Below are 17,192 nucleotides of genomic sequence, written 5' to 3'. Positions count from 1 at the left end.
AAATGAGGTAGTTGATTATTTAATTACTAAGAGATTGCACAATGAAATTTGAACAATAATGGAGCATAACATACACTACACTATGTAGGCTTTTAAGTTGGACATTGTTTAGTTATTCTCTGTAAGATTAGTATCCCTGAGAAATCGTGATAGATCATTCTCGTTCGTGATTGTGTACAGTTGACCTACATTTGTTTTCCTAACAAGAATTTTCCCATCCCGTGTGAAGCATTGGTGTATTGTGCCGTTATTCTCCCGCTTAAGTTTTCTGACTCTATACAGGAGGTTCTGACGTTTTTTTGGTAAGACACTCGTTTATGTATACCTCTTTCTTTACTTTAATAGATGCAATAATTAAGTCTTTTTTCCTGTCATGTGAGTGGAATCTAAGCATATGATTCGTATATTTCTGAAATCAGTGAAGCATATTTTAATGATTATAATGATTCAAAAAATATATATGAAAGATTTCTCTCACAGTTTACTGTCTCAGATATAGCGGAAACATTGATTTATTTTATGACAAACAAGAAGACATTTAAAAAATACGCATTTGAACTCAGTATCGATATTTGAATCGTATTACTGTGTTAAAACTACCAAATAAAGCAAAGATAAATTTGTCATTAGTCTTTAAATTTATTTTATTTTTTTATTCGCCGGTATTCTCCCGGCCCGGGTCTTTTCCAGGTAGTGGTGACCCGGCCTTGGCTCCCTGTCTGGGGAGTGTCTCGAGACTTAAGTCTCCCATGGGAGGAGGTACAAGTACCCCCTCATCTTTGGGACCAAGGGTCCCCAGGCCTAGCCACAGTCCCCGCCCTCATGGGGCTCGTAGGGACAAGCTAGGCCTCTGGTCTGCCATCTGCCCCGCCTCAAAGGGGCTCGTGGGGATGGCAGTCTGTTAAAAAAAAATTAGTCTTTAAAAATACTGATAAAAAACAAATACAAAAAAAATAAGAGATAAAATAGTGAAAGTCTTAATTATACTTTTTGTCAATTCATTAAAACTGGAATAAGTTTGCAGAAGTGTAAGTTTGTAATGTTTCAAAAATCTTTAAACACTATAATAGAGTTATTATTAATTATAGTTCGATTTTCTTAATCTCTTAACATATTTGGTAAAGTTGTGGGAACACTCACTGGGGACCACACAGCATCATAAATTGTAGAGACATAACATAATCTCCTGAGAAATCCGTATCATAATCTCCTGAGAAATCTGTATCATAATCTGAGAAATCCGTATCATAATCTCCTGAGAAATCCGTATCATAATCTAGTGAGAAATCCGTATAGTAATCTCCTGAGAAATCCCTATTGTTTAAGAAATCCTCTCGAGTATGAATGTATTTATTATAAATTTAAAGAGAAGTGGAGCGTAAAGTTGAATTATAATAAATTTAATTGAAAAGGTTGAGAGAATTTCATGACTCGTCATTGTACGGGAACATGAAACTTCTTCATATGTTGACATATAATTGAATATTCTATAATAATAACAGTTTATCAACAAAAATAATCCGAAAGTATTTTAAATTTTTTACAATACTTACAGTTTTTGAGAAAGTTTTTATTATTCAGTTTCGTATGAGAGATTCCAGTGATGAGTCACGTTGTTGATATAGAAGATTGTGTAGTAGTAGTAATGGATGGAAGCGTAACTTGAAGAGCAGCTGTCTACACAAACTGCTGGTATTCTTTAATAATGGTATATGTTATGTAACAAATGGAATGCCACAGAGGCCAGTCTTGGGGCCACTTCTGTTCTTCATTTATCTAAACTTCATTGATATATAATTTGTAACGCTAAACAGGACTAAATTCTCTGATGAGAAAAACTAATGAGTTAAGTTACAAGTGAACTGTATCATCGAGGATTGTGAGGAGACTTAAAGAACTTAATAAACTATATTAATACACGTAGAAGAAATAACAAATCTGCTAAGTGCAAAGTAATGAATTTAAAACAAATTTGAAAATGCAGTTTTATTATTGAAACTAGTTTTTATTAAGATAAATGAATAAAAAAAAACATGGGTGCAACAGTGGCATATTTCAGGCCAGAGAAGTAGCGTTTTAAATGAAAATAATATATAATTGATACTTAGGCTTTATTGGTATAACAGAGAAGTATTAACACGGGAATGTTGTGCTCACGTTACATAAGTCTTTGTTTCATTATATTCTTCAATATTTTTATGTGCAGTTTTGTCCTCGTAATAAATATAAAATATTGAGAAACTAACAAGGGATACAGTTAGTATTATTATAGGTGCCATTTATCCTTCTCTAATAAGGTCATAAATTACTAGATGAAAGAGGATAAACCATTTTAAAGATGGAAAAGTATAACACAGGATCAGGCATGAGCATATGGGCAGACAAGCTTGTTAGTTACGCAAGATGAAGTGTTTATATCGAACACTTTACCGCAACCACAACTGTACTGACGGAGGATAAGGCCGCTTGATCCTGTCGCAGGTGTGTTACAAGTGTAGTACTTGTTACACTTACACTCAGGGTAGGCATACACTCCTACTGTTTTATTAACACACGATGCAACCTCACAGCTAGGCGTGGTAGTGGTGGTGGTAGTTGGAGTGGTGGTGGTGGTAGTTGGAGTGGTGGTGGTAGTTGGAGTGGTGGTGGTAGTTGGAGTGGTGGTGGTGGTGGTAGTTGGAGTGGTGGTGGTAGTTGGAGTGGTGGTGGTAGTTGGAGTGGTGGTGGTGGTTGGAGTGGTGGTGGTGGTGGTAGTTGGAGTGGTGGTGGTGGTAGTTGGAGTGGTGGTGGTAGTTGGAGTGGTGGTGGTAGTTGGAGTGGTGGTGGTGGTGGTAGTTGGAGTGGTGGTGGTAGTTGGAGTGTTGGTGGTGGTGGTAGTTGGAGTGGTGGTGGTGGTAGGAATGGTTTCTGGATTAGGGGTTGTGGTAGTCAATTTATTTCCGTTTATATCAACGCCTGCACAAAGAGGGACGGCGTTAGGGGCTACGCAGAAGCCAACTTCACCAGTTACTTCGTCTACTATCATATAACCCATGCCAGTACACTTGTGATCCCCAGGACACTGACCGCTGGATGCCGTAGTGGTTGCAGTAGGAGTGATAGTGTTAGATGTGGTGGTGGTGGTGATAGGACTGGTGGTGGTAGTGGTGATAGGACTGGTGGTGGCGGCAGTTGTAGTTGTGGTAATGGGAATTTCTTCTGGATCTGAGGCCTTGGTGGTCAATAAATTTCCGTTTATATCAACGCCTGCACAAAGAGGGACGGTGTTAGGGGCTACGCAGAAGCCAGCTTCACCAGTTACTTCGTCTACTATCATATAACCCATGCCAGTACACTTGTGATCCCCAGGACACTGACCGCTGGATGCCATAGTGGTTGCAGTAGGAGTGATAGTGTTAGATGTAGTGGTGGTGGTGATAGGACTGGTGGTGGTAGTGGTGATAGGACTGGTGGTGGCGGCAGTTGTAGTTGTGGTAATGGGAATTTCTTCTGGATCTGAGGCCTTGGTGGTCAATAAATTTCCGTTTATATCAACGCCTGCACAAAGAGGGACGGTGTTAGGGGCTACGCAGAAGCCAGCTTCACCAGTTACTTCGTCTACGATCATATAACCCATGCCAGTACACTTGTGATCCCCAGGACACTGACCGCTGGTTGGCGTGGTGGTTGCAGTAGGAGTGGTAGTTTTAGATGTGGTGATGGTGGTAGTGGTGATAGGACTGGTGGTGGCGGCAGTTGTAGTTGTGGTAATGGGAATTTCTTCTGGGTTTGAGGCCTTGGTAGTCAATTTATTTCCGTTCATATCAACGCCTGCACAAATAGGGGCGGCGTTGAGGGTTACGCAATAGCCAGCTTCACCAGTTACTTCATCTACTATCATATAACCCATGTGAGTACACTTGTGATCCCCAGGACACGGCTCACCTCTGTAAGTGGAAATAAAGTTTGAAAATAAACAAAGCCAGCAACTTGTAGACTCATACAGTAATTAGCGGACCATTGTCAAGATGTTTTTCAATCTCTGCAGTATGAGAGAGATAAATATATTCCGTATCTCATAACTCCTCCCTCTGTAATTTAAAGCATGCTAGATGTGTAATAGCTGTACCTGAACTTTCTCAAGCGACGTAGGAACAATAAGTCAACCTTTCTTGCCTAAGAGGTCTAGAAATTAGTGATCATCTGTCTCAAGAGGTCCAGTACCATTATTCCTTTCAGAACCTTTAGTACTTGAGCCAAGAGGCTCAAGAGCAGCTTATTAACATTTTTAAGTGGCCTAGGAGCTACAGTTCAACCTAGTCGGTCATTGTGAAAATTCGTAATGAGTCAAAGATAACTATGCATTTCCATGTCCAAGGAGCTTCAGACTATTCGGTAACCTTGTCAGAAGGTGAGTTCTCTTTATTTTACACAACTCACTAATTCCTTTTGTTTAACTTATAAGAATAGAATAGAAAATAAACAACTGCACAGCCTAAATCTATACTAATTCAACTTTTGTGTTTTGTGCATCAGTGTTGTCTGCTTGAACTATTTGAACCCGTTCAATAAACCATCTAATTCATACTCGCAAAATCACAAATGGGACCTAAGGTATTAGTACTTTTCAATTCGAAAACTGTATTATCAGGGCTCAGGGCTCAGGGCTCAGTGCTTACATTTGCTCAGACAGTTTAATGGGTATTGTATCTGCCGTGTGTGCTGTGGGTATATAGTATCTGGAGTCGGTATTCATCTGAAGTTTCAGTCGCTAGTGTTAAGCACTTGAATCGATTATTGTATATTGCTCAGTCGGTTAAAGTAATCCTCGATTCAGGTGTCAATGAGTCTAATGAGTAGTTGGACAGACCTTCAGACACGATCGTAAATTTACGTTTCGTAGGACACGATTATGATTTGACAGAATGTATTGTGTTATGTTCAGTATAAACTGCGTCCGATGTCCTTGTAATTGTTCATTTATGATTTATTAGTTTGACGATTGTATAGAGTCGTTTACTTCTCTTGTTGCGACTCATTGTCTACCGGTTATTTTAATAAGTTTGGACAGCACTCTACCCCATGTAATATCTGTTGCTTGGACCGCCTCTGCCTCCTGCCTGTGACGTGTTCGATTATTGCTGATTTAGCAGCTCTATTTATGACTAAACTACGTGGCATGGATTTAGGCTTTCGGAGACAGTTTGGCCTAAATGCAAATTTATTGTGTAGCAGAATGTATCATATCTAAATAGAGTTCTCTTCAGAAACTAATTTCTTAAGAATCATTATTTTTTTTTAATTTCATGACCAACTTACTGAGTGGCGTAAAGAGGTTGTTGTGTAATTGTTTAACTCCCTAGCGGCAAATTTGTGTAAATCAACCTGAACGGATTATACAGATACTGAAAAAGATACACACTGAGTCGAGGAGAGGACGTCGCGGCGAGAGGACGACGGCGTGTTCACTCTGAACACTGAGACGCCACAGTAACTTTTTTGGGTTATTCTGAGTAATAGATTGATGAGAGCTGAGAGGAAACTTTCTTGCTGTCACTTCGAGCCCCATCCCATCAAGAGGGTAAGGTGGTGACTAGCTTGCTAGGTTCCTCCTTCCCTTCACCACATCACCCTACCACATCCTAACCCCTTACAATACCCCAACCACTACACTGTCCTAACCACGCACACACTACACTGCTATCCTTCTACCTTTCCTGTATCCTTTTTCAGCAACTCCTTCTCTGGCGAATTAAAACAAGGCAAGGTGACCATTCAATAGCCCGTGCGGTATTACTCTGGCGGCCTGGCCGATCATTGCCTTGGGCTGTCCCCCTCACTCCTCGAGGGTAGACTATGTTAGGGGTTGACCTTCCTAAGTCGGCTGAAGTAGGAATGTTCTTTTTTTTACAGCATATCTTATGTGTCAGCTGTACCTTTGCTGGGAAACATGCCGAAGATAAGAGTAAGAATTCGGGTCACTGATAACCAGAAGTCCAAGAGGGACATACTAGACTGTACACAAATAACCCGCACATAGAAGAGAGGAGCTTACGACGACGCAAATGGTACAAGTCGGACCGAAACGTCGTCGTAAGCTCCTCTCTTCAGTGTGCGGGTTATTTGTGTATCGTTCCAGTCACGGCATTGTGCCTTTTTTTGTTATTTATACTAGACTGTATTCGTTCTAATACCACTGTTGTACCTGTGAATGCATTCCAAACTTACTCTGGTGCAGTACTTCTACTCTCCTCTGAAGAGGAACTATTTCAGTTACTCAACAATGTTCTAGAAGTTGTACATGAATGGTATACAATACCGTTAGTATAAAAGCGCCAGGGTCGTTGCTTCTGCTTCAGAATCTCCACGACTACGGTGCTCTTCGCACCAACTCCAAGGTTGAGGGACTGATTACCTCATCTTCTACATGTGTCTTAATTTCATCAATGTTCTACAAAAACTACACAATGTGGGTATCATCCTCATTCCACCAGACAGCTACCAGGCCAAGCCTACTGTATTGCACGTATCAACAGTTTCATGGGAGACTGTACTGCTGAAGAACTTGTTGAGAAAATTAGTCAAGAAAACCTCGAGTTCAAGGTTTTTAAGGCATATAAGTTTGCCAAGGTTCAAACAACCAACAAACACTAAAACTAATCCTAGAGACACCGGAAGGTGTCAAAATCATCCGTCAAAATGGAATGAAATCCTTAGAATCTCTATGGAAAGGTTTGTCAATGTTTCAAGTGCTATGAGTTCGCTCATAACAAATAAATGTAGCAGCCAAAAAATTATTTGCAGTGTTTGCTCTGGTGAGCATTTTTTCAGTGACTGCCCTAATAGAAATAACGCAAAGTGTGCCCTTTATAAAAGGAAACACCACGTTGTCTCCTAGCTGCCCTATCAGGAAATCTACAATCCAGCAAATTCTGGATGGTAAGAAACAGGCGAACTCTAAGAAAAATCACTCCCCAAGCACCACCCACAATGTTCCAGGACTCTTTCCCTAATGTACCTGGTACTGGTGGGACTCCTACAGCCACCTCTTCCTCTGTTTGGATTTCTGCCCCTCCTGCAGCCCCCACCCCAACCCCAACATGCACTAAGCTTAAGGACCATCATCAAACCCTATGCCCCCCTGGTCCTTAAATGTAGACGTTATGAGAGAGACCCTGATGATGTTGGTCAGGGAGATCGCAGGTAGCAATGTCAAGCTCAGCTCATCTGTTCTAAATGACCTGTTAGTAGCAAATGGAGCCAGGCCCTTTATAATCCCAGATAATGTGAATTTATTAATGAGTGAGCCGTCTCAAGCCAGGAAGTATGTGCCCTCCCCAGCAACCACACCTGTTCAAACCTCATCACACAGTCAGGGTCCACCTGTTGTGGAAGACCCAATTGAAACAACAATTCAGACCAGTGAGGCAATAACTGCCCCTGAACTTGCACCAGACACTGATGGACAATCTACCGCTGAGGAGGCTGACCCAAACGTCCAGTTAGTTTCCAACGATACCCAGAGTGGAGTAATTTCTGAAAATCAAACTCAAATTGGTCTTGTACCCTTACACACTGAGTCCCCACTGTCTCCTTTCATCAGTGGTATGAATATGCCGACTGAGGTTGTGAATGAAGATGCAGTATGCATTGTGAACGAGGCATTTGACATGCCCCAGCTATCAGACACATCAGTTAATATCACCAACACCAGCAGCAGTGACGAGGATAAAATATCCGGTGCACAGAAAACCACTCAGGACTACAGCCCTTTCCTTGACGAGTCGGGTAGGGAGAGCTTGCACACACCTTGCAGCTATAATCTCAGACACCAACTCTCTGTAGGCAGCAAAAACACAAATTACACGAAATAATGGTAGTGAGCAATTTCAGTACTTTTTAAAAAGTAAATACTGAAAAAAGTTACTTAAGTACAGTGCTCAAGTAGTTTTACTTCGTTACTTTACAACACTGGTCCTTATACTCTAGTATAAGTCTTAAAAGTAAAATTAAAAGACCAAAAAACTAAATCGAATCTGAATTCATTTGAAAAAGTTAGCGGTTAGCATTTAGCGTTATCTTCCACAATTTTTTTCGACCGTTTAGTGGTTTAGCATTACCGGAGCTAATTTTTTAGTTAGCGGATTAGCGAAGCTAACTTTTCGGTTAGCTGTACCCATCACTGCACAACACTGACCCCTGTGGAACACTGCATGTGACGTGCCCTCATTCTGATTTCTCCCCATTTTTGCAAATTTTCTGCTACCTATTTGTCAACCATGCTTCTACTCGGGAAAAAAATTCTCCTTTTCCGTGTGCCTTAAGTTTCCTCAATAGCCTCTGATGTGGAACTCTATCGAAAACCTTACTGAAGTCCATATACAAAATATCATATTCAATTCCATGATCTACCTCCTCCAATACCTTAGTGAAAAAAGTTAGTAAATTCGTAAGACAGGAACGACCCTTTGTAAAACCGTGCAAAGATTCATTAATCAATTTATGCCTTTCAAGATGGTTACGAATTGCCTCGACAATTATTGATTCCATAAATTTTCTCACTATGAAGGTAAGGCTTATTGGTCTATTGTTCGAAGCTAAGGACCAGCTGCATCAAATACCTTTAACACAGACTCTGATAAGTTTCAAACATACTATACCAATAAAGGGGTGACCCCAAACAGTTGTCAACTAGTAAGTGTATCTCATGACTTCATTCAAAAAGAACTAAGCAGGTTAAACCCAACTAAGAGCACAGGCCCTGATAACATCCCGTCTAAGTTCTTAAAAGATGGGGCTTCTGAACTGTCAATCCCTATTGCTCACATAATAAATCTATCAATCACCACTAATACCGTACCGGAGGGGTTCAAGGAGGCCAGAATTACTCCTATCTTCAAGAAAAATAATAGGTCTGATGTAAGCAACTATAGGCCTGTTAGTATACTCAGTATAATATCTAAAATTCTGGAGAGGGCGGTGTATTCTCAAGTAGTTAAGTACCTTAATGACAACAGCATTCTCCATAGCTATCAATCGGGCTTTAGAAGATCCTACTCAACCGACACCTCCCTTATTAATCTGATGGATTGCCTGAGAACTGAAATGTCAAAGGGGAACCTCATAGGTATGGTAACCTTAGACCTGCAGAAGGCCTTCGATACTGTCAACCACAATATATTATGTAAGAAACTTCAAGCTATCGGTATAGGTTCTGTAGACTGGTTTAAGTCCTACCTTAGCAACAGGAGACAAATAGTCAAAATCAACAAAACGGAATCAGAACCCCTGCCGATAACATGTGGAGTTCCCCAAGGTAGTATTCTGGGTCCCTTATTATTCTTATGTTATGTCAATGATATGCCTATCAAAAAAGTTGTACATGTTCTATTCGCAGTCGAAAGAAATGTAAACATATAGAAAGACGCTCTCGCTTCACACGGTGAGGGCCTGGGTTCGATTCCCAGCCAGAGTAGAAACATTGGACGTGTTTCTTTCCACCTGTTGTCTATGTTCCCCATCAGTAAAATGGGTACCTGGGTGTTAGTCGACTGGTGTGGGTCGCATCCTGGGACACTGACCTAAGGAGGCCTGGTCACAGACCGGGCCGCGGGGGCGTTGACCCCCGGAACTCTCTCCAGATAAACTCCAGATCAGTGTCAAGTGCAAACTCCTACTGTATGCAGATGACAGTGCCCTGTTAGCGTCAGGTAAAGACCCACAAGATATAGCTAATGTTTTAACACTGGAACTGGAGTCCTGCAGCAAATGGTTAGTAGACAACAAACTATCATTACACCTAGGGAAAACTGAAGCCATTCTCTTTGGCACGAAACATAAACTGAGAAGGGTAAATAATTTTAATGTTCAGTGTAATGGGGAGCCCATCACTTTGGTTTCATCAGTAAAATATTTGGGAATCCCCTTTGACCCATGCATGTCAGGAGAATTGATAGGGAACAGTGTAGTAAAGAAAGCGAATGCCAGACTGAAGTTCCTGTATAGACAAGCACAGTGTCTACCTACTGAGGCTCGCAGGACCCTATGTCTAGCCCTTATACAATGCCATATGGATTACGCTTGCTCTTCATGGTACTCTGCCTTGACAAAAAAACTGAAAGATAGACTGCAAATCACCCAGAACAAAATCGTAAGATTCATCCTGGGGCTGGGACCAAGAGAACATGTAGGCCAGGATGAATTACAGCAGTTGGATATGCTGAATGTTGAAGACAGAGTAAAACAACTGAAGCTAAATCATGTTTATAAAATTGCTCACAAACAGTGTCCAGAATATCTTGCTGTCAATTTTGTCAAGGTTGGGAACCAAAGCAATCATAGTACTAGGGGGAGACAGCACAACTTTGTAGTACCCACAGTCAGTGGCCAGGCTTCAAACACCTTTTATTGTACAGCAATAAAGGAATGGAACAGACTGCCCGCACATGTCAAAGTCAGTCATAGCATGAACCAGTTCAAGAAGAGTGCCAAAAGGTGTCTGATGAATGTAGCTACAGAAAGGGAGGGGAATGATTTTCTATTTTTTAGCTAACATACGTGTAAATTTTACCTTATTCCTAGTAATGACCCTCGTATTGTAGATAGTCTTAATGACCCTAGTGTATTAGATAGTCTTTTTAGTATGATAATAAGATGTTATCTTCATTGTAGAATAATAAGAAAATATTATAACCTTTATATTATAATAATAAGGTAAAAGGACCCCAATGGAAATAAGTCACTCTGTCTGACTTTTTTGGGTTATCCTAGGTTCTCTACACATATGCTGCTATGTATGATAATTCTATGTAACTGTATTTGTGTATACCTGAATAAACTTACTTACTTACCTGTCACCTGCCTTGTAAATAGGTATGCCAGTTTGTAGTGATATATTGAAAAGATTAGCCAAAGGTTTGCTAAGTTCCTCTTTACATTCCTTTAAAACCCTTGCAAACAGTTCATCAGGGCCTGGGGATGTGTTAGGTTTTAATTTCTTTATTTGTCTGAGAACCATGTCACTAGTTAACCCAGTCGTACATAGTTTATTATCGTCTTGTTCTACATTATATATTATTTCTGGAATTTCGCTAGTATCTTCCTGAGTAAAAACTGAGAGAAAGTAAGTGTTGAAAAGTTCACACATTTCCTTATCACTGTCAGTGATCTGACCTAAGTTACTCTTAAGTGGGCCAGTCTTGTCCTTAATCTTACCTCTGTATACCTGAAAGAACACTTTTGGGTTAGTCTTTGAATCTCTTGCGACTTTAGCCTCATAATCCCTTTTTGCTTTTCTTATTCCTTTTTTTTATCTCTTTAATTGAATATATTGATTTCTTAACTGTCCATCCCCTCTTTTGACACGCCTACATATACCTCTCTTTTGACCAATGAGATGTTTAAATCTATTGTTTATTGATTTGGGATCATTTTTGTTAGATATAATTTCCCTACTTGGAACAAAAGTTGTCTGGGCAGCTAGAACTATGCTCTGAAATACGTCCTATTGGCAAGCAACACCACCCACTTGACCCATAGTCAGGTCATCCCAATTTAGCCCACCCAGATAATTTCTCAGTCCCATGAAGTCGGTCAAGCGAAAGTCTGGGACAAATACTTGATTGCAGTTAACTGGGTAATTCCATGATATATTTGTGATCGCTTTCCCAAGGCTCGTCATTACCCTCAAGACTATTAATTAGTGATTCTTTGTTGGCAAGAACCAAGTCAAACAGGTTGTTTCCTCTAGTTGGTTCTGTCATAAACCGTTTTAAAAAGCAATCCTGAGCCATATCCAGTCACTAGACTCAAGATTTCCTGTCACATTGTTCCAGTCAATTTGTCTATAGTTAAAATCTCCCATTAACACAACATTTTCATATATAGATGCCAGCAATTTATACCAATTGCCCTAGACATCCATTCATTGCCCACTCCCCTTCTAGGCAAGATTCTACATATGATTGGAATCCCTCCCTTACACCTGACAACATCTATGGCTGACCTGTACTTATCCAGCAGCTTCTATCTCCTCCCCTGACAGTATTATCCAACCTGCTGTCAAATGTCACCAACATCAGCTCCTGAGAGGCATACCCTCTGTCTGACTTTCTTATCTCTGTTGCAAAAAAGCACGGTCCATATATCTTAGCTGAGAGTCTCCCACAATCAGACTAGTCTTACCTTGATTAGCATTGGAGTCAGTGGTACCTTTAACCTCACTAACCACTAAAGTTCACTCATCCTTGAGAATGGAGAATAGATTTCCTACCTTCACATCTTCTCTATTAACCTTCCTTATCTTCCTGAATCATGAAGCACTTTCCACTTAAAGCAGCCGACACTCTCCACCTCACTGCAGGTAACCTTTTCATTCTTACCAGTACCAACCATCTCACACTCCCAAGCCCATCTAGGCAAAGCTTCAGCCTCCTATTTTTCTCCTGAAGAAGTAGAACCTCCTTCTTTAACACTTTAATCTGAGATTCTAGAACACTACAGCAAGCCATGGTGCTCAACACCCAACGCTAATCCCCAGACAGCTAAGGACAGTAACTTCACGTGAGCACTGACCACAGCATACTGGCCACTGACTGCAACGTACTGGACCAGACAGCTTAGGACAGGATGACCTCACATGACCACTGACTGCAGTGTACTTTACAATATCTCTTCTGATTGGCTTCCCACTTTCAAAACAGGTGTATCTTAGATGAAGGATCAGTTGTTTTTGAAGTATTGTTCGTTTGAGCCAAAATGATAAATTTACTTAATTTTTTTTTTTTTGCGTGTGTGTGGTAAGCTGAGAATACCTTTTCTAATCGACGATCGACTTCATATATGCAGTACCTTTTTTTTTTTCAAAAGAAAGTTGGTAATGTCAATGGTCTGTTCGACTCTCATTTTGCACATTTTAATAAACAAATTGGGATATTAGTTTTGATGTATTGACAAAAGAGTTCCTTCTCTGATCGGCTTCAATATTTTACAGTTGGTGTTTCTTACTTAGTGGAAGGTTTGGATTAGCCTTGAGCTGTGTAGTTACCATTTTACATTTTTTAAGGCAATTGGAATATTGGTATCCATGTGATAACATTTTCACTGCTTCTGATGATGTGCCAAAAAACTAATATTTGTTACTGAAAGGAAGATTTAGATTATTACAATTCCTGATCCCTCTAAAAGTGTCGAGATACAGCTCCTGAAAGTTTTGAGGATGCTTAGACTTCTTAAATTTGTTAAGTTAAAGCTCCTCTGCCTCTTTAGGATGTTTATCTTCAGCTCCTGAACCTCTTGGAAGGGTTGAGCTCTAGTTCCTATTTCTAGTGAGGGAATTCACTTCTTGTTGAGGGTTTGAAGGTTGAACTACGTACTGTACCTCCTGCTTACTCTCAGGTACTGAGGATGGGGATAAGAGATAGGGAATGTATCTTTCTCGGTGTGCAGGGAATGACACAAGTCTGGTTAGGTATCCCCAAAGAGGTACTCTTAAATACCTTATATTTTTTTCATTTTTCTTCCCCCAAGGTTGTCGTTTATATCTTGAGAACGTCACATTAGAGTGGCTGCAAATTTCAAAGTTGGTGTACTATTAATAGGAAAAAGTTCAGCAACTAGGTATTTGTAGGAACCACTTTACAGAAGCACCGGTGAATCGTGGTATATATTCAGAGATGAATCACGTAACATAACCGCTGATAAATCATGCAACAATGCAACCAGTGGCTCATATTACAGAACAACTTATGAATCATGTTTCAGAAACTGGTGAGTCGAGTTATACACCCATTGGTGAATCATTTAACAGAACTATTGGAGAATCATGTAACAGAAATGCTGGAGAATCATATAGCGATACTACTAAAAATTCCCTAACAAATCAAGTTACAGAAAAAGCTAGACGTTAAATACTACAGATTGTCAGTTAAACCGAAGGTGAAATAATAGGAACTGAACCATACTTACATACAAGTATGTACCAGTACTGAGAGCACCACAACACTGATCTGGAAAGACATAATAAATATATATATATTATTGTAACGATAAGCGAGTAGCATTGAATCAATAATGGCATTGCGACTTTGCCGAGGATTCGAACCCATATATACATATATATATATATATATATATATATATATATATATATATATATATATATATATATATATATATATATATATATATATATATATATATAGATATGTGTGTGTGTGTGTGTGTGTGTGTGTGTGTGTGTCGGTGAGAATATGTAAAACTGGTCAATTAGCAAGAACTCATTTAAAATTAAGTCGTCTCTAAAATTTTCTCTTATACGTTTAAAGATATATTTTTTCCATTAATGTTGATGTAAAAATTTATAATTTTGCACCGAAAGGAACTTAGAAAACTTACCTAACCTTATTATAACAAGCGCAATTTATTTTGGCCTAACCCAACTAAATATATTTTAGATTTGTTTACAATAATCTAATACTAAACACACAAAGTGAAATATATTTTTTTCGTTAGGTTCAGAATGATTTTGGCGAAATTATTGCATACACAAATTTTCACTTGTCCTATATGGCAAGATGAACGTTGCTATTTAAGCCAAGATCGCAAGTTCTGCCTATTCGGCACGACATATATATATATATACATTGATATATATATATATATATATATATATATATATATATATATATATATATATATATATATATATATATATATATATACATTATATATATATATATATATATATATATATATATATATATATATATATATATATATATATATATATATATATATATATATATATATATATATATATATATGTCGTGCCGAATATGTAAAACTGGTCAATTAGCAAGAACTCATTTAAAATTAAGTCCTTTCTAAAATTTTCTCTTATACGTTTAAAGATATATTTTTTTCATTAATGTTGATGTAAAAATTTATAATTTTGCACCTAAAGGAACTTAGAAAACTTACCTAACCTTATTATAACAAGCGTAATTTATTTTAGCCTAACCCAACTAAATATATTTTAGATTTCTTTACAATAATTTAATACTAAACAAACACAGTGAAATGTATTTTTTTCGTTAGGTTCAGAATGATTTTGTCAAAATTATTGCATACACAAATTTTCACTTGTCCTATATGGCAAGATGAGCGTTGCTTTTTAAGCCAAGATCGCAAGTTCTGCCTATTCGGCACGACACACACACACACACACACACACACACATATATATATATATATATATATATATATATATATATATATATATATATATATTTATATATATATATATATATATATATATATATATATATATATATATATATATATATATATATATATATTTATATATATATATATATATATATATATATATATATATATATATATATATATATATATATATATATATATATATATATATATTAGTTGAAAGGGCAACCAGCCTTATTCAACTAAAAATACGTTGGTTCTCCCTTACCATGAAAACTTGGTTGATATGCCTTCTCTTCTTAAGACTTTTAATATTAAAGTTGTATTCAAAAATATTGATACAGTAAAAAAACTTTTGATTAAGAATTCCCCCCAAAATGCTGATGGATGTGTCTATAAGATTCCTTGTAAAATTTGCGATAAAGTTTATTACGGTCAAACTGGTAAAAATCTCGAACTAAGATTAAAACAACATAAATATAGCATTAGAACTGGACAAGATTCCAATGCTCTATTTATTCATGTAAGAGATTTTAACCATCCAATTGATTTTCAAAAAGTTGAGAAAGTAGTATCAAGCAAGTCCATGGTCGACAGGAATATAATTGAATCTTGTTTCATAAAAAGCAGTTTTGACAATAATATGAATATTTCCTTTGGTTTATATAAATTGGATCCATTTATAATTAATAGAATTTGGGTAGAATTTAATAATACACTGGACAAATAAATAGCTTGGGGGTGAGATTTGCAAAGGACCTATCTAAGTTGGCTCGCCGCGCGTCACGTGTTTAACCGTTGTGGGATCTGATAGTGAGGTGCTGGCCGACCCCTTATATAGCTTCCTTGGATGCTTCACTTTCATAGTTCCTTGATAATGTGAGTAGTCACGAAAGCGCTTGGAATTTCTCTATTCTTTCAGAGTGGTTGTTTTGCATATTTTGAAATCACCTGTTTACTGTGATCTTATTGCATATATATATATATATATATATATATATATATATATATATATATATATATATATATATATATATATATATATATATATATATATATATATATATATATGTTTACCTTTGGTTAGGTGTTCAAATTATTAAGCTTTGATCATCAGAAACGAGGTTTCGTCTATTAATATTTAGTACATATGTATTTCAGACTACTCATATGTGTTGTTTTGTTAATACTTACGAAGAGGAAGGTTGAATTATGCTTCATGATGGTTTTAATGGTATTATGTTACTTGTAGGAGTTACCAAGCAGGAAGATGAGAGTACAAAGTCTAGTGATGGCTCCTGCAAATACAACTTTCTTGGGTTGGTGAGAGCAACTTGTAGTGCGTCTGCTACCTACAGCACTTGCAGGTTGTGTCCAAGATAAGTGTCACACGTCGTTTATATAGCTGGCACTGTGAAGCGCAGCTGTATATTCCTTCTTGAGTAAGAGAGATTTATTAGGTCTCCCCCTAAATGGGACACCTCTAATGATTGTTGGGTTCTTTTTCCTCCAAAGTTTCCTTGTGAAAAACTTGGGAACACAAATTCTGATCATGTTGAAACTTTCAACACTGGTTATCTTAAGGTAAGGTTCGGATTGTTTGGTTTTTGCAGATGTCAGTTAAATATAAAGCAACTATGTCACTATGATAACTTAACGATCGTTCTTTAGGTTTAAGCTATGAGCTCCGGCATGGTAGGTGAGTGTATGTACCAAGCTGTGGTGCTCAGCAGACGGAGGATGAAGTCTACATAAGAACATAAGAAATAAGGAACGCTGCAGCAGGCCTACTGACCCATGCGAAGCAGGTCCATGTCCTCCCCTCCCCCGGATTAGCCCAATGACCCACCGAGGCAGGTCACTTCCACTTAAGGAAGGAACACGGCATCAGACCTAGTAGCACAAGCTAGTCAGGTCCAACTCACACCCACCCACACCCACTCATGTATTTATCTAACCTATTTTTAAAACAACGTTTTAGCCTGACC

At 38.2% G+C, this 17,192-nt stretch overlaps 1 protein-coding gene across 1 annotated transcript; it reads right to left on the bottom strand.

Moving 5' to 3' along the window:
- Positions 1-2,097: 2,097 nt before the first annotated feature.
- LOC128692858 (mucin-2-like) lies at positions 2,098-16,574 on the bottom strand. Its single transcript, XM_053782184.2, has 3 exons — positions 16,399-16,574; positions 13,945-13,985; positions 2,098-3,926 (listed from the first exon to the last, which is right to left on the bottom strand). The coding sequence occupies exons 1-3, from the start codon at positions 16,423-16,425 to the stop codon at positions 2,360-2,362; spliced, it is 1,635 nt and encodes a 544-aa protein (XP_053638159.2). The 5' UTR covers positions 16,426-16,574; the 3' UTR covers positions 2,098-2,359.
- Positions 16,575-17,192: the final 618 nt, after the last annotated feature.

Source organism: Cherax quadricarinatus, chromosome 38, assembly GCF_038502225.1.
Source record: "Cherax quadricarinatus isolate ZL_2023a chromosome 38, ASM3850222v1, whole genome shotgun sequence".
Lineage (NCBI taxonomy): Eukaryota > Metazoa > Arthropoda > Malacostraca > Decapoda > Parastacidae > Cherax > Cherax quadricarinatus.
This window is presented reverse-complemented; position numbering and strand designations above follow the sequence as displayed.

What these genes read in the sequence shown, in the direction of transcription:
- LOC128692858 (XM_053782184.2), bottom strand. Translation starts at nt 16,425, where the DNA reads ATGAAGCATAATTCAACCTTCCTCTTC. An exon ending in ATAATTCAACCTTCCTCTTC is followed by an intron (nt 13,986 to 16,398) that starts GTAAGTATTAAC and finishes ATGTCTTTCCAG; the next exon opens with ATCAGTGTTGTGGTGCTCTC. An exon ending in GTACTGGTACATACTTGTAT is followed by an intron (nt 3,927 to 13,944) that starts GTAAGTATGGTT and finishes TTCCACTTACAG; the next exon opens with AGGTGAGCCGTGTCCTGGGG.